Source organism: Myotis nattereri (genome assembly GCF_964212035.1).
Source record: "Myotis nattereri genome assembly, chromosome: 1".
Taxonomy (NCBI): Eukaryota; Metazoa; Chordata; class Mammalia; order Chiroptera; family Vespertilionidae; genus Myotis; species Myotis nattereri.
Genome location: NC_138075.1, coordinates 53,434,090 through 53,460,867, shown reverse-complemented (window position 1 = coordinate 53,460,867; position 26,778 = coordinate 53,434,090). Strand labels below are relative to the sequence as shown.

The following is a 26,778-nucleotide window of genomic DNA, read 5'->3' as shown; positions in this document are numbered from 1 at the left end:
ACTTTGTTTTTTCTTGTGTGTAGGATAAACATATACATTAGATAAAATTTGCTTCCCAAACAAGGAATCCAGTCACATGGAGTTGAGTCCTGTGCGTATTATATTGGCTCCTGTGCCAGCCTCGGAAGCAGTAGAATAAAAGAACCGGCAGCCAAGGCTCAGACGAGGCTCCCACACGCACCTTCGCAGCCCCTTTGCACACCTGAACGGGAGCACTGCCGGCGTCAGCGATGGTGGATCCTGCCCAGTGGCACACTAGGTTGATGTCAGCAGTGGGTTTCCCAAGGAAGAGCATCATATTGTCATAGTTAGCATCTCGGGGAGTCATGGCTGTCCGAGCATAGCTTTTCTGTGTCTGACGTGAAGTCTAGGGCAGGGCTGTTCTCATTTCCCACCTGTGGCTCCTTATTGTGGAACGCTGCAGTTCCCCCTCCTCACCACAGGGTGGTGCTCTGTACTGATTTCGTATCTAATATTAGAGAACCAGTGACTAAAACCTCAGACTGGTTGGCTTCTGATACAATTATTATTTGTAATGTTTATGATTGGTACCAAAATCAAGAGATACTTTTTAAAAAGACATTTTCAAAGAAGTTTAGGATTTTCTGTTTTCTGATTTACTTCTGGAACATACCAATTTGAAGGGAGTGGAGTGGGCGAATATCTATATATGAAAATAAGGAAGCATATAAAGATCACTGTCCATGTCCTGCCTTTCTACCTGTGATTGTCTGTCTCCCAAATGAGCTTCCCTGCGTCCCGATGATGTGGTCGGGGAGACCCAGGCACTGGAATGCGATCACAGGCTGAAATTTAGGATGGCACCGTCAGAGGGAGCCTCACTCAGGGGCCTGCTGGATTTCAGCAGTGGATGGAGACTTAGAGAGAGAAAGAGGCTTTTAATTCTCAATGTAACATCTAAGTCAAGTAGTAAGAATTAATGTGTCTAGTACACTGTGTTAACTTTACAACAAAGGGATGGCTTAGAATTTTAATTGCTGTAGCCATTTATGTGAATTATTTTTTAAGTTAGAAACATGGAAAAGGGAATATTGACAAACGAGCACATTCAGAAGAGCAGGATCAGGTTGGAAAGGAGGTGAGAACTCTGGAAATTCAGGGAATGGTTGAAGGCTTTGGGGAAGAGATGGCCAAGGGAGCTGGACATAAGAGCTGAATTAACATCTTAGATAATGGCCATGGAGAAGAGGAAATATACCTGTTTTGTATCGCCATGCAAGGCCAGGCTGGAACCACTGGGTGGCACGAAAGGCAAATTTCAGCTCTTGGTTCAACATAAGGGAAACATCCTATATAATAAAAGCCTAATATGCTAAGTGCCCAGTCGTCCAGTCATCTGTTCAACTAATCAAAGCATAATATGCTAATGATATGTTAAGGCTGCTCAACCGCTCGCTATGATGTGCACTGACCACCAGGGGACAGACAGTTGACGGGTAGGTTAGCTTTCTGCTGGAGTCTGGCCAGTTGGGACTAAGCAAGACAGGCCGGATACACCTGGAGCCCTCCCACAGTCCCTCCCTGGCTGGCCAACCTCCCACATCCCTCCCCAGCCCCAATTGTGCACCAGTGGGGTCCCTTGGCCTGGCCTGTACCTTCTCGCAATCCGGGACTCCTCAGGGGATGTTGGAGAGCCAGTTTTGGCCCAATCCAGCAGGCCAGGCTGAGGGACCCCACTGGTGTACAAATTCATGCACCGGGCCTCTAGTTTCTAATATTTGCTGCCCTGGAAGGTATTTAGCCCTTCACCATGGATGCGTTCCTTATGACATAAGAAATCGAGATAGAAGCTCCTTATAAATAAAGAATTTTCTATTGTTTACTAGGCTGTGCCTGTTGTTATGATCACAGCATTATCATTACTTTGCCCAATGACCAGAATCGGCAAAATTATAACTAAATCACTTCAGGGCATTTGCACCAAATTTTAAAAAACTCAGACTACTGCCTGGCCAGTGTGCTCAGTGGTTAGAGTGTTGTCCTGTGCACCACAGGGTCAGTGCATGTGCATGAAGCAACCGATCGATGTTTTTTCTCTCTCACTTCTTCTCTCTCTAGAATCAATGAAAGGCATATTCTTGGGTGAGGATTAAAAACAAAGCAAAACAGAGATCCGGACCACTGAATCAGTTACTTGTGGAATCTTGAACTCTGACTTTAGAAGAGAAATATATTTTTATCCATGAACTCCGGATATTAAGACAATTTGACCTAGAAACAGGCAGCAAATGTCAGGGACCCTTTTCCTTCCCTCCCAGGAAGTCTGAAAGCTTGTCAGTGTGGTAGCTTCACATTCACCAACGGCTGAATCTAGTCTCCATCCATTGTTGGTGTCATTTTCGTCCCAGTGTCTATGGAGAAACTCCGTTTATTAAAATGATGTGCTTCTTTTCCCAGCTCCAATCATCCATGAGGTCCTTGGAATCTTAAATTGTTAGGCAATATATTTCCTTCCACCTCAGTACAGTGCAATTTCTTAATAATAACAATCTGAATAAAACATAACCGATAAAAAATATATAAAAACAACAAAAAACAAACAAAAAAATACCCAGCCTACGTTTTGTAATCCATAGCTCAGTAATTGGTTTTCATTGTGTGGGACAGTATGTTTCAGTAAGGACTTGCACATGTAAGAAAAGAGCAGAATGGGCTTTTTAGAAATGAAAGATTAATACATATCTATGGGGCCACGTTCATTGGAAAAAAGGCAACTCGAAGAATCATGTGTGAAGTGTGGGACCAAATACCTCCATGGACTAGATCTTTATTGGGGTGGATGTCAGGGACTGGTGTCTCCCTCCATCACTTCTTCTTACTGGTTCTAACTCTGACGAAAAGAAAAAAGAGAACTAGCTCTACATATGCTCCTTAGACTTCAAAGGTTTGCCAGAAAATATAGAGGGACTGAAAGAAATAGCTCTTGTGGGGAAATTCACTCATCCCTCCGTCCACCAGCTACCCGCCAGCACTCTCCGTGCAGGGCTAGGACAGGTGGGGAGGGGCAGGTGTGGCTCTGCATCTCCCCAGCGGTGTCATCCGAGCTCCAGAGTAACCCTCCTGCTGGGGTGTCCTGCTTCTGTTGAAAAACCCCACGGGGGCAGGTCCTGTGCCTCAGTCAGGCTGCAGTCTTGAGCTTTCCCTGAAAGGAACCCGGGGCCCAGGGAGGAGCAAAGGGCAGGGCGGAACCTTGACACATCTTTAAGTTTTAAGTCTTTAGCTGGCCCTTCAGAGGGTCATTCTCACCTCTTTCCCTGTGCGCACCAAGGCCCAGTCTCCTGCCAACCAAAGCGGTTTTTCTGCCAAGGGGAAATTAGCTGGAGGAAAAAACAAGTTCTTATTTGCCCTCGAAAAGGGTAGACATACATTTTTGCCAATGGGCAATGATATTGTTCAGCTGAATACACGGTAATTTAATAAGAGTTCCTTTTCCGCCTCAATCATAGGCATCCTTTTGTTTCATCATGGCCTTCTTCTAATTTCCCATTGTGTTTGTGATGGGTGAAATGCAAGTGTCTGAAGAGTTCCAGAGAAGGCATTTTTCCTGAGTTTTCCTTTGCAGAAAGCAATTGCACCCCCGGCCCCCTTGTATCATTTAGATGCACAGGTGCTAGGAATCGATTTTCTTGTTAGTGGCTCTCCATGCAGGCAGTGCATTAGAATCACAGGGAAGCCTTAAAAAATTCCAGAACCCAGCAGATGGGAGTAGGAGGGAGGGACTGGCGATTGGGGGTATTTTTGGTTGGTTTTTAAGCCCCACAAGATTCCAGTATGCAACCGATGTTCCGGGTTCTTACAACAGTGGCGTGCGTTTCCATGCTGGGTTTTCAGGCCATCAGTGCATTTAGCCAGCCTCCCTCAGGAGCTGCTGTGCCTGAGGGGAGAAGCTGGCAGTGAAGCTGGTAGGAAGGGCTCAAGGGAAGAAAGTGCGAGAGATGGGTCAGCAGGGACCAGGAGCACTGAAGTGGGAGGCTGGTGCAAGTGTGTGACTGTCTGAAGTCCTATCAGCCCCATCTAGACAGCTCCAGCTAGAAAGCCCCATATAGACAGCTCACTCTTTTTTTTCTTTTTAATATATTTTACTGATTTTTTTACAGAGAGGAAGAGAGGGATAGAGAGTTAGAAACATCGATGAGAGAGAAACATCGATAAGCTCCCTCCTGCAGTCCCCCTACTGGGGATGTGCCTGCAACCCAGGTACATGCCCTTGACTGGAATCAAACCTAGGACCCTTCAGTCCACGGGCTGACGCTTTATCCACTGAGCCAAACCGGTTAGGGCCGTGGTCGGCAAACTGCGGCTTGCGAGCCACATGCGGCTCTTTGGCCCCTTGAGTGTGGCTCTTCCTAAGCCTTAGGAGTACCCTAATTAAGATAATAACAATGTACCTACCTATATAGTTTAAGTTTAAAAAATTTAGCTCTCAAAATAAATTTTAATCGTTGTACTGTTGATATTTGGCTCTGTTGACTAATGAGTTTGCTGACCACGGGTTAGGGCGATGGCTCACCCTTAATAGCTCTGCTGGCCTGGTGGTGTCCAGGTAATAAAACTTCCCAGAGGCTATTCATGGCCGCCTAGAGAGAAGTTGTTACTAAGGCAGGTATATTTAGGCACACTTGTTAAACAGATAATAGAGACTTAAAGGGACAGAATCCAACTCCAGTTGAAGCCAAGAACTTCCACTAACAAAGAGCCCAAAAGCAGTTCGCATGGATCCTCTTCCTGCAGTGCTTGTGTGTGCACATGTACGGCCTTGCCTTGGTTTAAATTACTCACTTCTGTCTACACAGAAGACCTTACTTTTGGCCACACTGGCCTTCCTTAGAAAGAAAAGAACACGATACCTTGTTGAAATCATAGTATTAACAATGACCTCGTCTCAAGTGCAAGACGAGGCAGAACATTTTTGCAGTTCCTCAGAAATGGTTTTGAAAGTATTTGATTATCATCCTTTAGCTTTTTAAAGAGTGAGTTTCTTGTTATAACTCTATAGTTTTTTGAGGAGATAAACTGGATGAGGGAGGATAGATGATGAGTAACTCTTTGGGGAGTGAGGTTTGAGTTACTAGTTTCTGGCTCTTGAGCCAGCCAGCAAAGCTGGGCTTCTCTTTTCTTTTTTCAAGTCCCCATAACTTACCTCCCAGGCCCCGAATCTGTATGCACGCCCTGCATTAGAGACCCAGGGAAGTAAGTTAGAGGAAGGAGTAAATTCTATGGGTTTATAGGGAAAGGTACCTAGACTGGAGATGAGCATGGACTTTCTAGAAGCAGACATGCTTGCATTTACTAGATGTGGGACCTTCAAAAAGTTATTAGTTTCTTGTCTGTAAAACAAGGTTAATAACAGTATCTGTCCGAGAGGATTTTTTGTAAGAGTTAAAAGAGGTGATGTACAGTTGATTCTTGACAATGTGGGGGTTACCCTATGCAGTCCAAAATTCGTGTATAACTTTTGACTCCGCCAAAACTCAACTACTAATAGTCTACTGTTGCCTGGAAGTCCTACCTATAACATAAACAATTGATTAACACATATTTTGTATATTATATACTGTAGTCTTACAATAAATGAAGCTAGAGAAGAGAAAATTTTATTAAGAAAATTATAAGGAGGAGAAACTATATTTTAAGTATTTATTGAAAAAAATCTGCATATAAGTGGAACTGCACAGTTCAAATCTGTGTTGTTTAAGGATCAGCCCTATATAAAATACAGCATATTCATTGGAACATAGGAAATACCCACTAAATATTAGCTGCTATTATTATTATTATTACTACTACTACTACTACTACTACTACTACTGATGGGTGGGTCCTTGCTGTGAACACCAAAGGTAAAGTTAAATGGATTAAAAGCAAACGCCGCTGGGTTGATTTTTTGAGCATTACACAGGACTGCCCTTCTCTCCTTGGGAATCTTATGGATCTTTGGGTAACCTTCTTCCTCCTCCTGTGCTTTGTGCTGCGTTCTGGCTTAGCCATCTGTCCTTTGAGTAGAATATTTATACACAAAGTACATTTTTAAAATAATTGTTATTGATTTTTAGAGAGAGGGGAAGGAAGAGGGAGAGAGAGAAACATCTCTATCAGAGTGAAACATCGATCAACTGCCTCCCACATGCCCGCTAGTGGGGATCGAACCTGCAACCCTGACATGTGCCCTGACTGGGAATTGAGCTGGCAACCTTTTGGTGCACCGGACGATGCCCAGTGGACTGAGCTACACTGGCCAGGGCTATACACAAAGCAATTTTAAAAAATCAATTCTCTACATCCCAAGAATCTCCTATTTTTAAATGGATCAGCCATTTATTAGCAATTTATTTTAAAATTATCCTGTGCTGTGCTGAAATGTACAACACAAAAGTACATTTTTGCCAAATGCCCTGTGTTTGGAGGGTTCCATGTAATCTCCAACACTGACAATTAGCCACATGGGGGCAGGGGAAGGAGCCATAGCACTGAGCCCGCAACCCTAACCCACCCAATTCACCTGTTTCCAGATCATGTCCCACGAGCTCTTCTCCAGATTTAGTCTCCGGCTCTTTGGAAGATGATAAATGGTAGCCTGCCCTGGGTTGGAAGCGATTCCCTGTATTGTTCGTGATTAGAAGAACGCTTGCACTCTCTGCTGGGAAGAGGTGGCATGTATCTGATGAGCCGATGAACAAAACAGGAAGGACACGCTATTAAAAGGAACACTTGACCATGTGGGGCTCTTATTTGTGGAAACGCCACATACTCTAACCTCAACTCATACAGCCCCACACTGCAGAGTCAAGAGGGCTCAAAGATCCACAGACCATTTTTTAGAAACTTGGGTTCCTAGACATCAAAGAAGGAGACATGATGAAAAATAGTCCTAAATATAATTTGGAAAGTGCCAGGTGGAGGCTGGTCGTCAGGTCCTGGAGAATGGAGCCTTCATATGGAGAAGCTGCCGAGGACCCTGCTAAGGAGACGGGAAGTGCTGCCACCAGATCACACCCCAGAAAATACAGAAGCAGCCGAGTGTCCATGTAGTTGGCTTTTATTTATCTGTGAGTGGTGGCCCAGCGGATGTCCTCTCTGAGTGGAGATCAACAGCACTAGTCAACTTAGCACTCTTCCTGATGGTTTTAGGAGCGTTTGGTTGGCTTCTATCACCACAGGCATTTTGCCTGAATAGACAGTTCGACTAACTTCATGAAAAGGAGAAGTATATCTGATGATGAGAGACATGTATTCGGCTGAAATATATTGAAGTGAAATATGCTTCATGCTGCTTTATTTGTATGGGGTGCTGGTATCTCATCAAAATGTAGTGTTGCTTAAATCTAGTTAGTAGTAGCAGCAGCAGTGGTGGTGGTAATAATAATCAGTGGGTGGTATTAGCCCACCTAAGCTAGTAGACTGGGTTAATGGAGTGAGTTCATTAAGGGGACAGCATCAATTTGATGTTGGGTAGTTGTCCACTCCCACCACAGCAAGGTGGACGGGTAGATGCTTTCTTGGCAATAGTTGCCTTTGGTCTTTCATTGAGATGCTTCTGTCCAGCTTAAGCAAGTAAGCAGTGGACGGGAAAGGAAGCAGGTGAATAAATTTCCGGATTAGTAATGAACTGTTAATGCAGTTAATCTACCTGGGTATCCTGTTTCTGGGCAGGTCCCCAGATACTCTGCTGGGAACTCAGACTTCTGCTAGGGAGATTTGAGTCAAATTTGAGATTTGCTGACCCAGATGTCACTCTAGTGTTATAACCTACACTGTTTATAGGGTTACATGCCTTCACTCCTCTCATGTTTTTCTAAGTCTCTGGTGGAAAAGTTCCTGGCATTTGTTCTAGTGGCATAGATTCATTACCCAGTTTCAAAAAAAAAAAAAAAGAAAGAAAGAAAAGAAAAAAAGAAAGGAGACGAAATGTCATGACTTGTAGAGAAAGTGGGTCATCCAGGTGAGCCTTTCTCCCAGAACCGTGTGCTGTCCTCCTGCCCGTGGAGCTTCTTCCCTCTCGTGGGTGACAGACAGTCCCTGGAGGCCAGCGAGGCTTTATTTTGTGCAGAGGGGGTGGGGGTGGGGGGCTTGATTGTCTGCAGGACCCTGAGAGCCTCCAATATGTTATGCCCTCGGCACCTCATCCACGTCCCCCTAGGACCTCCCTCCATCTGCCCCTCCCTCCTTTGTCTGTGTCCAGTTCACACTTTGCTGCCAGGATGGTGATATGGTGTGAACTTGACTTATTGCCTGTCACACCTGAGTTAGGTGTTCACATTCTGCTGCACCCCACCCATGCTCCTCCCCTTAACTGGATCATTAGCTTTCGGCTCTTAAGGCTCCAGTTTTGTCTCATGCTCACTCAGGCTTCCACCCAAAATAGGTGCTACTCAGAAATCTGATGCAGAATGTGTTTCTAGTAAATTAAAATGTTATAGTTTCAGATCCTAGTGTTTAATGTTGTATTACTCATGTCTTTATTTTAAAAATCTTAGATACTTGATCTAAAATGTGGTTTTTAGAAGGTATCAGAAAGCTCTTAAGTGCGTGAGCCTTTCCTTCGATGCATTGTTGAAAGGATTACTGCAGTCTCACTGTATGACATGTACTGATACATGTATTCGCCATACAAATTGTCCTTTCAAGGGAGCAGGTCTTTTCTTTGTCAACGTCAGTGAACCCACTTTCTCTTTGTTGAGATTGTTTCTAGTTGGCTCTGCAGTATTTCTTAAAGACCAGGTCCCCATGATCTTCCCATAAGAGAGTGTGTGAGGCTGTGCTCCTGTCCAGGTGGCTACCACCTACTAGGTGCTTCTCAGGTTTCAAGGCTATGCGTGTAGACCTCACAGTCCCACACACACTAAACCTCTAGGGAAGGTATTATTAGCCCAATTTTTTTTGGCATAGGAAACTGAGACTTAGTGTCTTAAAAAATAAGTAACCATCCATCCCTTAGCAAAAGATGTTGGTGTCGGGTTCATTGACTCCAAACCTAGCATTCATTCTTTGCTTCTTCTGTTTTTTTAACTGGGGGGGGGGGGGGGGAGGGGGGAGTTTTAAATGCAGAAAATTACAGAGAATTATTAAAACAAAAACCCTGGTACTCTCCTCTTGAATTGACAAATGTTAACATTTTGGCATATATTTCAGATTTTTCTAAATAAAAGAAAACAATACAAAGGGGAGTTTTTCTTGTTATCCCTCTCCAATTCTGATCTTTTTCCTCATCCCCCCTCCCTCCCTCCTCAGAGGCAATTTGGTCTCTATGCAGACCATGTGTCAATGCTTTTACTAACTATATGTATGTCTATTATCAGCATATAGCTTAATTTATTGATAAAAAATGTACATTTTTATTTATAATATATAAATAAGTAAAATTTATTGTATATTTTTGCAAGTTCTTTTCCTAATTTTGTTTCTGATGTTACATATAGATCTAAATTATTCATTTTAATGGCTCTCTAATATTCCACTATGTAAATATAGGATACTGTATCCTAATGATAGACTTGAAGCATTTTTCCAAATTTTCATTTTTTTACAAACAATACCAAACATGTCTCTGTGCTTCTCCAATTGGGGAATGTACTTAGAGGAGGATTTGCCAGAGCCTGGGGTTGGCACAATTTCACCTTTGCCAGGTACTGCCCATGGATCTCCAAAGCAAACATACACTTCCGCCCATCACGTATGAGAAGGTAGATTTCTCCACACCCTCACACCTCCTGGCACTGTTGGACTATAATTTTTGCCATTTGTGAAATAGCATCTCTTTGTTTGGGTTTTAATTTGCATCAGCCTTATTACTACTCATTGTGACTGGCGAGGTTGAGTGTCTTCACAAGCTTATTGACCATTCAGGCTTCATGTCTATGAGTTGGCTGTTCATATCTTTGTTTATTTTTCTCTTTGGTTGTTTATCTTTTTTCCCTCTTGATTTGTAGGAACTCTGAATACTATCTATATTCATCATTTATCAAAAAATATTTTGATGCCATTGTCTTCTCCCAGTCAGTGTGTTTTGTTTGTTTATGGTGTCTGGTGTAATATACATGTTTTTAATTTTGGTATAAAGTTACCAATTTTTTGTGCTGTGCTGTGTGTCTTGTTTGTTTGTCATAGGATATGTTTATAATAGTTTCAGAGGTCTGTTTTTATCTCTAGGTCTTTAATTACACCCCACCCACTCATACCTTCTCTTCCTTTTTCTCCATACCTGTCTATCCTATTATCTTGTAATACATCCTACACTTACCTGTTTTGTTTATTTATTTGTCGTCTGTTTTCCTCCACTAGAATGTAAGCTCCCCGAGGGCAGTGGTTTTGACTGTTTTGTTCATAGCTGTATCTCTAAACCTGAAATAGTCACTGACCCAGAGGAGAAGCTCAATAAATATTTATTGAACAAATAAATAATAATCCATGTGGAATTTATTTCTTGTATATGTGATATGAATAGGGCTCCATTTTGAGGGGGGGTGCGCGGGGGGATTGGGAGATCATGGAAAGCTTGTTTCTCTAACAGCATTAATGGGATGGTCCATCCTTGCTCCACTGATTTTTTTCATGCCACCTCTATCAATGGAGATGTTTCCCTTGTGCCACTGTCTTTAAACATTTCTGTTCTCGCCCAACCGGCGTGGCTCAGTGGTTGAGCGTCGAGCTATGAACCAGGAGGTCATGGTTCAATACCCGGTCAGGGCCTGGGTTGTGGGCTCGATCCCCAGTGTGGAGCGTGCAGGAGGCAGCCAATCATTGATGTTTCTACCTCTCACTCCCTCTCCCTTTCTCTCTGAAATCAATAAAAAATATACATTAAAAAATATTTCTGCACTCCTGCCCTTGTGCTAAAGTCTGCGGGGAAACCCAGTCCTCGGGGCCAGGAGTGGGGATGCGGGTGATGAGCCAGGTCCGATTGTGCCCTCAAAGGGCTTTCTGATTGACATTAAAACCTGTGAGAACTCAAGGCAGAGTGTGATGTCAGACGCAGGGGTATGATCTGGGTGCCGAGGCACAGGACCTGGAGACAACAGTAGTTAAGCTCACAGACGTCGAGTAATAAATGAAATCTGAGTTTGTGTCCTGCTTCTGTTCCTGGGTGGGCTTTATTTCTTTAGTGAGTTACTCATTCTTTCCAACACTGTTTCCTTATCGACAAAATGGAAATGATGACACAGCACCTGCTCCAGAGGTGGCTGTGAGGAGGGACTGGTAGAACGCGTGCTCACTAACTCCAGTGTGGGCGGGAGTCTTTCGGGAGGAGGTGATATTTGACCCAGTCTTGCAGGATGGATCGGAAATTTCTAGGCTGGGATTGAGTGGGTGGAAAAGGACATGCCAGACAAGATATGGAATAAACAAAAACCGAAAACATGGAGACCAGTAAGTGCGGGGTGAGTTCAGGGAGCACTAATCTAGTTTGACTGGCCTGTGGGAGGGAATCCCAATGAAGAGGCTGGAAATGTGGGTTGAGGCCAGTTGTGGTGTGTTATCAGCACCAAGCCAAGAGTGTCCTTTATTGCTTTACTCTCAATTCCTGAGGGCTCTTTAGGGGTGCTGGGCCATTGGCGGGGCGGGGCGGGGTGGGGCGGGGCGGGGCGGGGGGCGGAGCGAGGGAAGCTAGTGCAGGTGAGGGCCCATATTCAGGGCCCTTGAACTTAGGAACTTTTATTTTATGTTATTTTTAAATCTTTATTGTTGAAAGTATTACATAGGTCCTCCTTTCCCCCTCATTACTCTCTTCCAGCCTGCTCCTGTCCCCCTTCCCCACCCCATTGTCTGTGTCCATGGGTTATGCATATATGCATACAAGTTCACTGGTTGATGTCTTCCCACCCACCCTCCCTTCTGACAGGTGTGAGGTGATATCTCGCTGTCATTTTGATTTGCATCTCTCAGATGATTAGTGACTTTGAGCATTTTTTCATATGTCTCTTGGCTTTCTGAGGAACTTTTATTTTTTAGCTCCAGCTTTGTGCCAGGTGTGGAGCTGGGTACTTCCATATACATATCTCATTGCATTTATCTCCAGTGATTCTTTCCCTGGATATTCCTGGTCAGTGTGTGGTCTTTTGCCCCTGATCCTGCATCTACCGAGGAAAGCACAGGGACAGAGATGCTTAGAGCACCCTCTTCTCCATCCCACCTTCCTCCTCTAAAGTCACAGAAGAGAAAGAACAGCCTTCAAGACTTAGGGCCCCAGAATTTCTTCCCAGCTTTGCCTCCTTTCTGGGCAGCATCACAGCGATAGGTTGTCACCCAGAGAGGATGGAGGCAAACCTCTGGACATCAGGGTGGTGCGAATGAAAGGGCCTTGGCTTCAGAGGATGTGGGTTTGGATCTCAGGCCTCCCAGCTTCAAGCTCCATGGTGACCACTGTGCTGATTGGCCTGCGACCGAGAAGTTCCTGACATGTGAGAATTCCAGTGCTAACGCCTGGAAAGTCCCGGCAGGCTGGGGTGAGCGGGCCCTTAGCCCTGTGGTCTGACCCTTTTCCTCTCCCCATCCACAGCCGGCAGGTGCATTCCATATTCGGGGGGATACCAAACATCCCTCTGCCTGCTCGCTTTATTGCACTCACTTTTGCATTTCTTTCTCCATTTACTGCCTGCCTTCCTCCCTGGGATGTTTTCTCTGTGAAGGTGGAGACAAGTCTTCCTCGCTCAGCACCTGACACTGGGTCCACCGCAGAGGTGATCACAGGGACTGTTGAGGGACGAGCGATGATGCGACTCTAGGAACCTCAGTTTCCTCCTCTTTGGGGATGACTGCTCTTCGGGTTGTTTCCGAGAATAATGAGCTAGCCCAGCAAGAGCCCTGGGACCCAGTGCACCCCTCTTCCTTCCTTCCCCGTGAATGCGTGCAGGTGGCAGGGCCAGTTTACTCATCCTTCCCGGATGTGTGTACAGCCCAGTCACGTTTCGGCGCCAGGAGACTAGGGTTGCTCTTCTCCAAGAGAAGTTGAGTTATCGTTAATATAAGCTAGAAATCAAACCAAACTAGATTATTTTACCTCGGAAGCCAGTTTCAACTGATCCTTTTGAATGGTATAGTACTATTATTATATATAACTTCAAACTTAATAGAAAAAAATTGATTAAAATATGTGTCCTGTTCATATCCAGCCTGGCTGAATGCCACAAGACACATTAATTGAAAATGAATTTCTGCAAACCCAATCAAGCTCATGAAGATGAAAAATGTACCTTTTTCCCTCCGTCCCTTCATTGATTTTTCATTTTCCCCACTCAGAGCTTCATTTAGCAATTTTTCAGTTTCATTTTGTTGTGGCCTTAATTCATTTCCTTCACTCTCCCCAAAATGAGATAATGTACCATTTTCCTTGTCCTTTTAAAACTGTCCTTTCAGGCTGCATTAGTGCAGGCCAGATTCCGGTGGTGCCGTATTTCTCTCTGCTTTATTATTATTTCTCAGGGAAAGAGGGTAACTTTATTATTTTTAAAATTCTTACTGTGGCGTTTTTATGGAGGAGGATGCACTTTAAAATGCATTACTGTGAAATGACAATGTCATAAGACTTGTAAAATAGAATTAAGAGGAACTGTAGGAAAAATTTAAAAACACACATACCTTTTCAGGAGAAAGAGTGTAAAATGCGGGTTATCCCCATTTTTCATGGAGGGTGCAGGAGGGTCCTGCGTGCTTCCTGTTTTGTTGAGGGAAATGGAGACAACCCTTTGACAGATCACAAGGGGTTCGAGTTGAAAACGAGGCCCTGTCAGGACCAGAGGAAGCTCAGGGAGAAGGCACTGAAGCCTGAGTGAGCTCTGGAAGGTTCCTGCCAGTCCCGTCCCGTCCCTGCCCCGTTCAGTTCCCTGGTTCACTGGACCTCTAGGCATTTTGAAACAGTAATGGGGATCCTCGAGTTATTTTCTTGTGAAATTTTCAAGTCATCTCACAGCTTATAATGTCCTGTGCAGAGTCTACAGGGACTCACCATAAAGTGTCCTGTTGCTTTACTTTGACCTAGAATTCAGAACCCTGATGATCTCATTCTGATGAGAAGCTTCGGTTGGCATTTCTTCTTTGATCTGTCTAGCAGTGGGAAAAGGATTTGTTTCTTTATCAGCGCGGTTTAAAGCAGGAAGTGTGTCTAAGTGAGGGTCCAGGGGAAGGAGTGAAAAGGCAGGAGTGTTGCTGATAGAGGCTGGGAACTTCCTACCACCACACACTGCCCTCATACCCCGGTTTCGAATAAAAGCACCTGTGGGCTTTTCCTAAAATTAGAATGAAAACAGCAGAAGAGGGTAAAGGGAGGATAAGTGGTGATAGGAGATGACTTGGGGTGGTGAATACACAATACAATGTACAGATGATACGTTGTAGAATTGTACACCTGGAACCTATATAATTTATTAACCAATATCACCTCAATAAATTCAATAAATTTTTTTAAAAAAAATTAGAATGAAAACAAAATAAAACAAATTTCAAAGAAAATAAACAATATCATAAACTTATTAGTAAACAAACAAACAACAAAAAATCACGTAACTCCTAGTATCGTACTCCATTCAGTGTATTTCCTGTTTTATGTAAGGCATTTTCCAGATACGTGCATGTTATCAGTCACCAGCTGGTAAGAGAAAGCATCCCAGGCACAGTTTCTTTAAAAACCATATCAAGTGCTATCTAGCATTTAATACTTATTTGCTGCTGCTATTTCTTATATTTATTCATTTCTGTCCACATCCCCCACCTCAATATTGAGTTATGTTTCACGAGTCTTGCACAATTGGGTGCCATTCTCACAGTTCTAATTACAGGCCTGCATCACGTTCTGTCGTCCTAACACAAAACAACCTGTGTCCTTTGCATCTGTCACTAATGGAAAAAACCAAAAAACCTCCAAGAAGCTGAGAAGCCTTGCAACCTCCAGGGTTGTATGGATCCATACATAACAGGGCTTCACTCAATGTTTGTACAATTTCATTTCGATCTGGTTGACACATAAGCTCTTTTCGAAACAAATTAGGAGGAATCCTTTCACTAGCAATCCATTTCCAAAGCAGTTTATAAAGACGTGTGGATTGATAAGGGTGATTTCATCTCCTCAGAGAGCTGCTCTTTCCTATGAGATAATTGATACACTGGACATTTGTGCCAGGTGGGTTTGCTGTCTCGTGCAAGGGCAAGATGTGAGTAAAGGATGGTAAATGGCAGTGATTGTCCTAAAGCAGGGGTGGGAAACCTTTTTGTGAGTGCGTGCCCAAACCAGCAAAATCTCTGACTCAAAATTCTTCTGCGAGCCAAACCTAATTTTTTGAGAACATGTTACGCCTACTTGATATCTCTTAAGGTGTACGTATGGGAAGAACCTTGAAGAAATAATAAAATTCATTCGAGCAACAAAAACACAGTATATGATGATGAAAAATACATTTATTTTTAATGTATACATGTACACTGATAGTCTGACACAAAACTTTATGACTCCGTTTGATATTATCAGTGGGACTTTTGCTGCTGCATCACTGATGACAGATTTTACATCAGGTTTATATTTCGTGACCTTCAGAGAGATGCATGAGCTACTACTTTCATCCGTCAGGCTACTCCTATGACGAGACTTAACAAAATTCATCACTGAGAACAAAGATTCACAAGCGTATGTGGATGAAACCAAAACACTGGTTGGATCTAGGAAGGCAGGGAGAGTTAAGGCAGAGGCATAGAAATTGTTCTTCCCCTCTCTCGTCAGTCCATGTCTATGGTCTTTAAGATAACTTGTTATGTAAAATTATTTATTTATCTAAGATGCACCTACACTGAATATATCTGAAAAATAAAAAAGTTGATATTAAGAAAAAATTGTAAATGGAAGATTATAAGAGAGGGTTTCGTGTGCCAGCAAAAGTTACTGGCATGCCATGTTTGGCACGCGTGCCAGGGGTTGCCCATCCCTGTCCTAAAGGGTTTGATGGGAGGACTGAGGGAGAACAGAAGAGGGGACACAAGGCCATCCTGATGGACTTGGGAAGACAGGTGAGAGGTGACTGTTGAGTTCTTCATGACAGAGGGAGGTTTCCTGGTGGGGGAGGGGAGGGAGTGTGGCACCAGCCCGTACAGAGGGATGGAGGTAGGACCATTCTGTGTCCATGAAGTGTTGAGGATGGAGTGGCTTTTCTGTAGGATTCATTGTGAGACAGGACAGGCAAGAAACGAAACTGGGGAGAAATAGTGGGACCACAGCAGAGGGCTTGATGCCCTGCCAGGAAGTTTGAATATTAGATGCTTGCGTGGGTTTTTAAGGAGGAGAGTGATATTCAGCATCTGAGGGTAGAGCCTAGAAGTTGGTTTTTCTGTAAAAGCTCCACCCAGGTGATTCCAGGGTGTGGCTGTGGATAAGAGGGGCTGCTTAACTCAGATCATCTATGCAGGCCACTCAGTGGCGACCGATGTGAAGAAAAGCCGTTATCAGTCCTAAGAAATTTGAAGACCTCCTCTCCTCCTTAAATATCAAACTGGCCTATAGTCTCAGAGAACTAATATCCTGCATGAGCAATTAGGCAGCAAGACCTATATTCAGGGTGAGTTACCAAAAAACTTGCTCATGAAGACAAAAATTAGAAAAGATTCTATTAACATCTGTTAAAAGGTTCCAGATTCTACCCAGATGGGTTTCTTTCCTTTGTTCTATAAGGGGGTCTACAACTGTATATTTCAATGTAACTATTGCAACAAGATTACCTTCTGGTATAAAGTAGGCGAGGTCTGGAAGGAGAGTGCTTCTCATTTCTCATTTCCCGATGCCCTGATTAGAGCCTGGTAACCTGGGTCATTCACCGCCACCTCGTGACAGGTGGACCTAAATGCTTCTCCACGAGGGCACGTAAGCCTGTTGAAGGTCAAATTTGTAAGCTTAAGCTCGTCCAAAAGTGAGGGCAAAGGTACCACATGGATTTCACTTACAAGCTGCACGGCACCCTGGATTTTGAGCGGCCCCTGATTTTGAGGGGTTCTTTTGGGAACATGCTCACCTGGGTTCATCAAGTTCTCCACGAGTCTGTTCCAGACAGTTCCTCCCCAGAAGTCTAGGGATGGATTGTTCAGAGATAGGTGGATGGATTCATTCATTCATTCATTCATTGTCTGAGAATGTAAAGGTGACCAAGGTCTTTACTCTCAAGGAGCTCACGGTCTAAGAGGGAGAAATTGCAGTAATGCGGTAGTTGTAGCTAATGTTTTGAGTGTTTATGGTATCTAGGTGCTTTGTGAGACAATATTTCAAAGCTCTTTGAAGTGGGCAGTCAAAAATAACACCGTTTTCCACACAAAGGTGTGATTGAGCCGTTGTGGCTAAAGAGCCATATTTGGAAGTTAGTTGTTATGTTACCAGACCCAGAAGCATGCAAGTCAGCTTATTTTAGAAGCATTACCTTCTCACGTGGGAGAGGGCCTGGGATGTGCTCCAAGGGCCAGGCTCCAGGGCAGACTAAGCAGGGATTCACAGTTGGCACCCGTAGGGGCACCCGTAGGCAGAAGGGGCCAGCCACGCCCTGCCTGCCAGTCTTACTGCCCTTCTTTCCTAATCTGAACAAGCAGACCCTGGTCACCGAAGATACTGCACAAGATGCTTCTGTAAGAAACGCTCAAATGCCGAAACCGGTTTGGCTCTGTGGATAGAGTGTCGGCCTGCAGACTGAAAGGTCCCAGGTTCGATTCCGGTCAAGGGCATGTACCTGGGTTGCGGGCACTTCCCAGTGGGGGATGTGCAGGAGGCAGCTGATCGATGTTCCTCTCTCATCGATGTTTCTAACTCTCTATCTCTCTCCCTTCCTCTCTGTAAAAAATCAATAAAATATATTAAAAAAAAAAAAAGAAATGCTCAAGGCTGAAAGGACATGTGCACGCACAGCTCTCTTTCAGCACAAGGGCACATCGCTTATGAGCCGGGGCAGAAGCTTGAGCACCCCAATCCTCCCTGCAGCCTGTCCTTCCTCCCGAGAACCAGGGGCCTCTTTAGAACCAACCCTCTCGCCCCTTGGAATGCTCAGAATTCTCCCCTCAGCTCTCTGCAGACGGCATCTTGCCTTGTGTTCATTTCCTTTTTTAAATGAAAATGCTCCCATGAGCTGATCATTGGTGCCCTTACCGCATCTCTTGCTTCTCTTGACTCACAAACCCCTCTGATTACTTCAGAGACAGTGAAACGTGTGTGTGTGTGTGTGTGTGTGTGTGTGTGTGTGTGTGGTGTGTGTGTGTGTGTGAAGTTACTCTCTCTGTTATTTTATGTTATTTGATGACATATCACCTCTGGCCTTCCTGGAACATTTTAGTTCATTTCAGGAGCCATTTTACCTATCATTTAAGATTTAAAAAGTCAACTTTTAAAAACCTTAAACTCTAAAGGAAGGAATGAAAAAGGAACACTATTATAAGGATGATTTTTTGAAAATTTTTCCTACCAATGTTGAAGGAAATGTAAACAACATAACTTTTTTGTTTTGCCCATAATCCTACCCCAACCCCAGACTCATTTAGTTTATCTAACTTCTCTTCCAGCTTTTACTTTCGTCATTGCAAACTTTTGTTTTTCTCCCCCTCTGGGCTTTTGATAAACACGTTCCCATTTTGCAATATATTTGTTTTTCGTGTTGGTGTAATATATTCCGTCCAGTTGATATCCCGTAATTTATTACCCGTTCCGTTAGTGCTGGACATTAAGGTTATTTCCATTTTCTCTATTATAAGTAATAGGAGCAAGAACATCTTTGTATTTATAACTTTTTTTCCTACATCTGAGTTATATCCTTAGGATAAATTCCCAGGAGTGGGATTAGTGGGTCAAAGGGTACGAACAGCTTTATGGCTCTTAATATTTATTGCTAAATTGCCCAAAGGGTCATTCTAATTTACAATGCCACCTGCAACACATGAGAGGAGCTGTCCCTCCCACCCCTTCCAACACTGATTTCTTTAGTCAGTAGTTTGGAGCAAATTTAATAGGTATTCCAGGGTACCTCATTAATGTTTGAAATTCTTAAGTTCTTTAGTTATGATCAACATTGAACATTTTTCTTAAGTGTGTTTCGTATATTCTATTTTGTAAGGTTTGCTTTCATGTTGGAGGTTTATATTTTTTGACACTGGGTGGAATTTAAAATATTTTATAATGAAAATGTCAAATGCACTTAGGACAGAGAATAATCAATGAAGTTCTCTAGACTCACTACCCAGATTCAACAAATAGTAAAATGTGGCTGTATTTGCTTTATTTGTCTCTTCTTTTCCTCCCCCCCCGCTTCATGTAATTATTTTAAAGCAAATCCCAGACATTCTGCATATGTTTCTTATATACTTCACCATGCATCTCTAAAACATGTGGACTTTTTCTTATATTATCATAATACCATCGTCACACTTAACAAAATTAATGATAATTCCTGGGTATCATTGAATAAACCAATCTGTGATAATATATTTTGAAATATCTTTAAAATGTCTTTTACTCATGCTTTGTTCCAGTCAGCACATAGAGAAGGTCCATTACATTTGGTTGTTATGTTTCTGAAGTGTTTTAATCTATAGCCTGCTGCCCTCCTTTTACCCCTCCCCCCCGCCCCCCCGCCAGTTTCACTCCCACCAGGGACATGGAGTTGGTTGTCCTATAAAGGTTCCCACATTCTAGATTTGTCTTTTTCTTTCCTTATTTGCTCTAGAAGCTCTCCTAGATTCAGTTTCAACTTCTTGTGTGTGAGGGGAGTCAAGCATACTTCACAGTGGTGCTCTGTGATTCATTTTGCATCATTTTAGAACATACCTAGAAGAAAGTTTTAGGTTATAACTATAGGTCTGTGTGCATTTTTGTAAAGTTTCTGTGTTTATTGTGGACAAGGTTCTTTATTTTGCAACATTGGAGCCTTTTAGATGTCCTTAGGTGACAATGTCTGATAAAAAGTAGAACTAGTGAATTAACCAATTTGTAAATATCTTTTTGTTATAATTGTTAGAAAAGAGGCATCTTGGACATGGAGTTGTTGAACCATCTCAGAAATGGACATCAGGACTTGTTCATACCGAGGGGTGTGTGTGGATGTGTTCGTATTCACATTGTGGTGATAACCACTGATGTGCATGCATCTCTTTAGACTGCTATAGGAATATGTTGTTAAGTACTTCCGTTAAAACTTGCCACCTTGCTAATATTTTAAAGTATAAATCATAATTCTCTTAGAAGCATTATACTTTGTGTACTCTTGCTTTGGGTCTCATTTTTAATGGAACATGAAGGGAACACATTATTTTAATTATAACTTTGTGAATATCTTTTATCTAGACGTTTGTTGCTATTTTTGTCCTTTATGAAATTTTTGTCACCAAGTAAGACAGGATTACATTTTCTTCCAGATTGAGTTGATGTTGGGTATTCTTGCTTATCAGAATACTCATAGCTTTGGGACTTTGAAATGATAAATATTCATGATGTGTGAGCAAGCATGATACATAACTGTACCATCTTAATTACATAAAAATGAAAGCTTAGTTGTGTAGATACACAGGACTTAGAAGGACACGTCAGATTGTAAACTGCTTGTGATTATGGATGGCTAAGTTCTTTGCTTGTGTTTTTCAGTTTCCTATATATGCACATGTTAACTTTAAAAAAATAAATGTTACTTTAAAAGCTTAAAAAAAAAAAAAAAAAAGAACACGCAGTGTGTGGTTGTCCCACTTTTAATGAGGCCAAGGTTGATCATGGATTCAGATGGTGACAGCCTGAAGCAGTTGTAAAGTTCCTCGTCAGCTTTGCCCCTCACACTTTTACCTGTTCATGGTGGTTGCTCGAGTCAGTTGTTTCATGGGGATTACACAATGGTGATTTTCTCATTTATTCTTTTTCTGTTTGTTTTTGTTTTAATTTATTATTTTTAACCCATTTATTAACTGGAATTCTTCTGAAAAGTACAACTTTTCCCCTCATAGACTAGGACTTTTTAGTCATCTCAAAATGCAGTTTGTATAAGAAAGGCAGGATAAATGCTTTATTCTTTCCTCTAAATTGCCAAGTTTGTAAATAAGGGTGTGTACCCTTTCACTTCCAATGGAGTCCAATGAGTAGTTGCTGTTTTGTTTCTGAAGAATCATTATATATATATATATATATATATATATATATATATATATATATATACACACACACACACACACACACACACAGTAGAGGCCCAATGCTCGAAGATTTCGTGCAAGAATGAGCCTTCCTTCCCCTGGCTGCTGGCACCACCTTCACTCCAGCCTGGAGCCGCCTTTCCACCTTCCCACGCTGCCCAGAGGTCCGGAGCGGCTTGGGCAGTGCGGAACGCCGCTTGGTGCCTGTGTATGCAAATTAACCCATCTTTGTTGGGTTAATTTGCATACTCACTCCTGATTGGCTGGTGGGGCATCGCGAAGGTATGGTCAATTTGCATCTTTCTCTTAAAATAAATAAATAAATAAATAAATATATATATATATATATATATATATATATATATATATATATATTCCATTCAATTCCATTCATTATTTTTTTTGATGCTCAAATTGTCCCAACCTTGGCCCAGGGAAAACCTTTCATGTCCTTGTTTTCAAGCATAACAAGGTGTTTGGGTTCATTTAATATATTTTTGCCCCATGAAGAGGGCCATTCCTTCAAGATGTCCTGTGTTTTTTTGGTGAGGAATGGTATTTAAAGACAAGAATCTGCATATATTATGTGTTTATTGTTATTGTTCCTAAGTTTTCTCCATGGAAAAAGTTAGGAAATGCATATTTAACAAAAGAAAATAAAAGATTATGTGTTCCTACTGATATTTTTATTTCAAATTTAATAAAACTCTTTTTACTTCTTTGATTTCATACTTGTATTTCTTTCTCTTACACTAAAAGTCTTGATTCCAAATATAAAATACTGGCAGCCTGATGCACGAAATTTGTGCAAGAGGCTTGGCCCTCACAGCCCCGACTTTGTCTGGAAGATTGTCCGGACAATCATTCTGCTATTCAGTCTAACTAGCATATTAGCTCTTTATTATATAGCTCTCTATTATATAGGATGTTTAACAATATATTAATTTAAAAATAACAATACAGATATTACTACTAACAATTTCCCTAGTGAATGAGAGGGTTTTTTTGCAATTCTGTTTATCTTTAGAATACATTTCACTAAAAAATATAGTCAAATTATCTTGTTAAAATGCTTGAATTAATTATTTTCACCAATTTAATATACAATTAAGTTCCCTTATTTCAGTTTGTTTTCAGGTTTTAGGGTTCACTTATTTTGTCCATTTTGGTTTAGTTTTATTTTTTGAATCTGTAAAGTATGCTTTCAAAATTAAACCTATGTAATGCAGTTTTATTGGAAAAGTCTTTCTTCTGTGTCCTCTATCTAATTTTCTCCCCTTCCCTACGGCAACTATTTTTTAATAATTCAGATTTGTTTTTATCTTTGCAGTATGTCTTTTTGCAAATATGTTTGCACTCATATATCCTCACCTATTTTACACCAATGCTAGCGGACTATGTATTCCTTATAATACACCAGATCAGTGTTTTAGAGATCTTCATTTTTCTTGAAGGTTAGATAGACATCCAGTGCTAAGATGCACCATGGTTTATTTAACCAGCCACTTATTGATAGAATTTTGTTTTCTAAAAAACAAAATCCTGTTCAAGTCATTTCATATTTTGGCCAATATGACTTCAAAATCTATTTTTAGAAATGGAATTGCTGTCCTGGCTGGTGTGTTCTGTGGTTAGAGTGTTGGACCACACACGGAAGGGTCACAGGTTTATTCTGATCAAGGGCACATACCTGGGTTGCAAGTTTGATCCCAGGCCCCTGTTTGTGTGTGTGTGGGAGGCAGCCAATCCATGTGTTTCTCTCACATCGATGTTTCTTTCTCTCTCTCTCTCTCTCTCTCTCTCTCTCTCTCTCTCTCTCACCCCACACACACACACACCCACTCTCTCCTTCCCTCCCTTCTCCTCCTTCCCTCCCTCCCACTCTCTAAAAATCAATGGAAAAAATATCCTCAGTGAGGATTAACAAAAAAAAGAAAAGAATAGAATTGTTGAGTCAAAGGGTAGATGCAATTATATTTTTGTACTTTTTATAGGAATTGTGTCATTTTGCATTGAGAGGGACTTTAAAAACAATTTTGCAAATGTTCAAATTCAATATACAAGATTGTTTGAAAATTAGTGCATTCCTCAAAATAAGGAGTTACTTAATGAACCTGCACGTTATTCCCACTAGTTTCTGAGTCACGACCTGGTACACAGTGCCCTGGTTCATGCTTTAGGGCATCTGTGGTTTGTCTATGGAGACATGATATGTGAAAGAAGAGCAAAGAGGAGTCCAAGAGAGAATATATGTATCAAAAAGCAAAGACGAAAGCCCAGCTCAAGCCCGTCTCTTTACGGAGCCTTCCCCGCTCACCCCAGGCCACAGGAGCCCCCAGTCCTCTGAGCTTCATTAGCAGTTTGAGTGACAGTTGCCCTTTCCCCAGACCAAAATTTTTGACACCTGGTTGAGCAAATAGGAAGCACTGACAGGAATAACAGAGCTGCGTGTTTGACATGCTGGGAACCTCATATATTTAAACTGAAGAGTTATTTTATGTAGCGTCGTATCTGCATTTCCCAAAGCATGTTCTGTGGGATGGTAATAAGGGTTACACGGTAAAATCAGTGTGACTAGGTTAGGTTACACACACCTAATGACATACGACTCCAAAATCACGTCTGATGTCCCAGGCTTACCTGGGCACGGAATTCCCTTTTCACGGAGCTTCTCATGTTCATACCGTTCCTTGGAACACACAGAACCAGTGGATAGGTCTTGTTTAAATGAAAACCAAAGGCATCTCTTCCAGTGGATTAACCTGTACAGTTCTGTAATTTTGACTAACAATCTTCAATTTGTTTTCTTTCCAGATTGAATCATTAAAGAAAAAGGTGCAACAGAAGCAGCTCCTAATATTGCAGCTTTTGGAAAAGATATCTTTCTTAGAAGGAGAGGTAAGACACTGTTTCTTTAAGCTGGTGTGTCTTCCCTGCCATTACATTTTATGTTGCTGAGCCTACCATCGACACTTAATTAAAAATATGGCTACTTCCAGGCCTTATAAAACGGATTGAAGGTTAACTGCCAGCGCTGAACATGAGCTCTGACAGCTAGTTTTTCTTTGCCACCTGGCTCTCCTCAGCCCCGCCTGCCGCTCACCTCTGATTTAGGCTCTAATTTTTCTTGTTCAAGAATTTCCTTAGCAAACTTGATAAGCTTTGGAATAATATTGATCATCGCCCACGCTTGTAAGTGCTTCATAATTTGCGAAGTATTTTCGCATACATTCCTCACACAATTCTCTCAGCAGCTCTAAGCAAGGCAAGAGCAGGATTGTTATCTTTATATTAACCAACTTTTATTTTTTTAAAAAACATCTTTTAATTGATTTCAGAGAGGAAGGGATAGGGAGAGAGAGAGAGAGAAACATCAGTAATGAGAGAGAATCATTGATTGGCTGCCTCCTGCACAACCCCTATTGGGGATTAAGCCCACAACCCAGGCATGTGCCCTTGACCGGAATCGATCCCGGGGCCCTTCAGTCTGCAGGCTGATGCTCTATCCACTGAGCCAAACCAGCTAGGGCTTAACCAGTTTTTAAAGAGGAGAGCAGGGAAGGCAGGTGCTTTGCCCAGGATCACCCAGCTCAGTAACGCCAGGGCCGGGTGGAGAGATGGGCTCTCAATCCAGTGTTCTTCTAGGAAACCAAGTCACCACGTTTTAGCGGTGACTTCATTTCACCTGCAACTTTAAAGCTATTTAGTATTGCTGACTTTCTGGCTTTTTGAAAGTCATTTCGGGATGTTGTATAGGTTCCAGAGAAGGAAATTATGGAGTTGGGAAAAAAAAAATTGAGGGCTTAGGTATTAACTGGAGGAGAAGCCAAAATTTATTTGCTCTGAAGAGTATGTATTAAGAGCTTGGCATTGAGCCTCTTCCTTCTGAACCTCCATGAATCTCTCCTGGTCTGACTCTTCATTATAGTCCTTCCCCCGGGACAGCCCAGGGGAGGATGAAGTAAGGGGCCAGGAAAGAAGAGGCATTTATTAAGCACCTCGTACTCACTGGGCACTGTTAATTACTTTCTATATCCTTTGTATAACATTGACGTTGAGTGGGATTAGACTTCTGCTTCCTATTAGCTGGGGGATGCTGGGGAAAGTTTCTTATAAAATGCCAATGTTAACTGCATCTGTGTGTGTGTGTGAGAGAGAGAGAGAGAGAGAGAGAGAGAGAGAGAGAGAGAGAGAGAGAGAGAGACTGTGCAGCGAGATGCATAGAGAGTGCCTGGCAGGTACTGAGCACTTATTAACCTGTAACTTGTTAGTGTTGTTCTTCTTTATTGAGAGAATGCCCAGAGAGTTAGATTATATTCTCCCCCATTTTACAGAAGGGGAAATTGAGGTTTAGGTGCATTAAGGAACATGCCCAATGTGGCGGGAGAGCTGGGTAAGCCTGGGTTCAAAGCCTGAGCTCTTAACCAGTATGTTTGTTGGGGTGGCGAGCTGGGTCTTCATTTACTCCGTTTTGGAGGGACTGCGTACAAAAGTTACAACCAGCAGTCCCTTAGTGTCCCTGGGGCCCTGGTAGCAGATTCGAGGCCCAGAAATCTCAGTGTCCTGACAGCTGTGTCAATAGATACTTGCCCCGTGCCATTCCTGTCTCCTCCTCCGCAGTCACTGGGTCCAGCTCCAGCCCTGTGAATGGGCAGTTCTGTTGTGAAGACTGCCCTCTGAAATCAGCTCCCGTGAGGGGATCACACGTGCCCAGCGAGAGTCAGGGAGTGCGTGTCGCAGTGGAAGCTCATCGTCTAGAGAGAGGGTGGCTACAGGAGAGAAGAGGGAAATGCTGGCAGGAGAGACAGTGCCCAGCAGCCCTCCCCCTCCTCCTCCCCTGGCCGGGCTATCTCTCAGATCCAAAGGAGAGAGAATCCTTTTCTGAATAGCTAAGGAGAGGGGATGTGGGTGATTCTTAGGTCACAGGAGTAGGTGGTTTCAGGGTGATTCACACTCAGGACCTGTTGTCATGGTGATGCATTGACAGGTCATTAGCATTATGGGAAATGAATATGTTCCTTATTACTATTCCACCGTATGTAGTTGGACCATGTAGAGGTTTCATCTCCTGGGACATGAGAGAGTGAGTCTGAGTGCTTGGTTTTCCTCTCTCAGCTGTGTGACTAGCTCAGCGTGTTGCAGACACACTGCTGACTGTTGCTTCTTTGCTCATTGTGTGCGACCACTAATGCCATGGAATTGCTGCCCCTTTCTACCTGGCTGTATGACTACCTAGTACAACCAGTCTTTCCATGGGCCCTGATGTGCTGGGATGACCTGACTTACAAATAATTCCTTTTGTTATTCTTTCTTACTTAACACAGAAATTTTATAAGCACACATATAATGAGCTAGGGGCCCAGTGCACGAATTTGTGTACCTTGAAAGGAACTGTGGGCCGCAAGGCTGCGGTGGGTACAGGGGCGGGTCTTGGCCCATCCTCTGCACCCCTGCCCAGCCCCTCCCGCTGTGGCCCCGTTCCCCTGTCTGCTGGCAGCCCTACTCCCGCTGCTGCTGCTCCCATGCGTGGATGGCGCCGGCCCCATTTGCACCCTCTGATGGTGCAGAGTGATTGGGGCTGGCACCAGCAGCAGGTGCAAGTGGGACCAGTGCCATCAGTGGGTGCGAGCGGTGGCTGCTGCC

General features: G+C 42.8%; 1 protein-coding gene across 2 annotated transcripts in view; it reads left to right on the top strand.

The window, feature by feature from the left end:
* Positions 1-26,778, top strand: part of MYZAP (myocardial zonula adherens protein) — an 87,288-nt gene that overhangs the window by 45,004 nt on the left and 15,506 nt on the right. The window contains exon 11 of one of the 2 annotated variants that reach the window (XM_081110381.1): positions 23,950-24,033. In XM_081110381.1, coding sequence (XP_080966507.1) covers positions 23,950-24,033 — 84 coding nt within the window. Of the gene's footprint in view, positions 1-6,530; positions 7,878-23,949; positions 24,034-26,778 lie in introns of those variants that run through there. The other variant, XM_081110382.1, reaches the window with a different exon arrangement.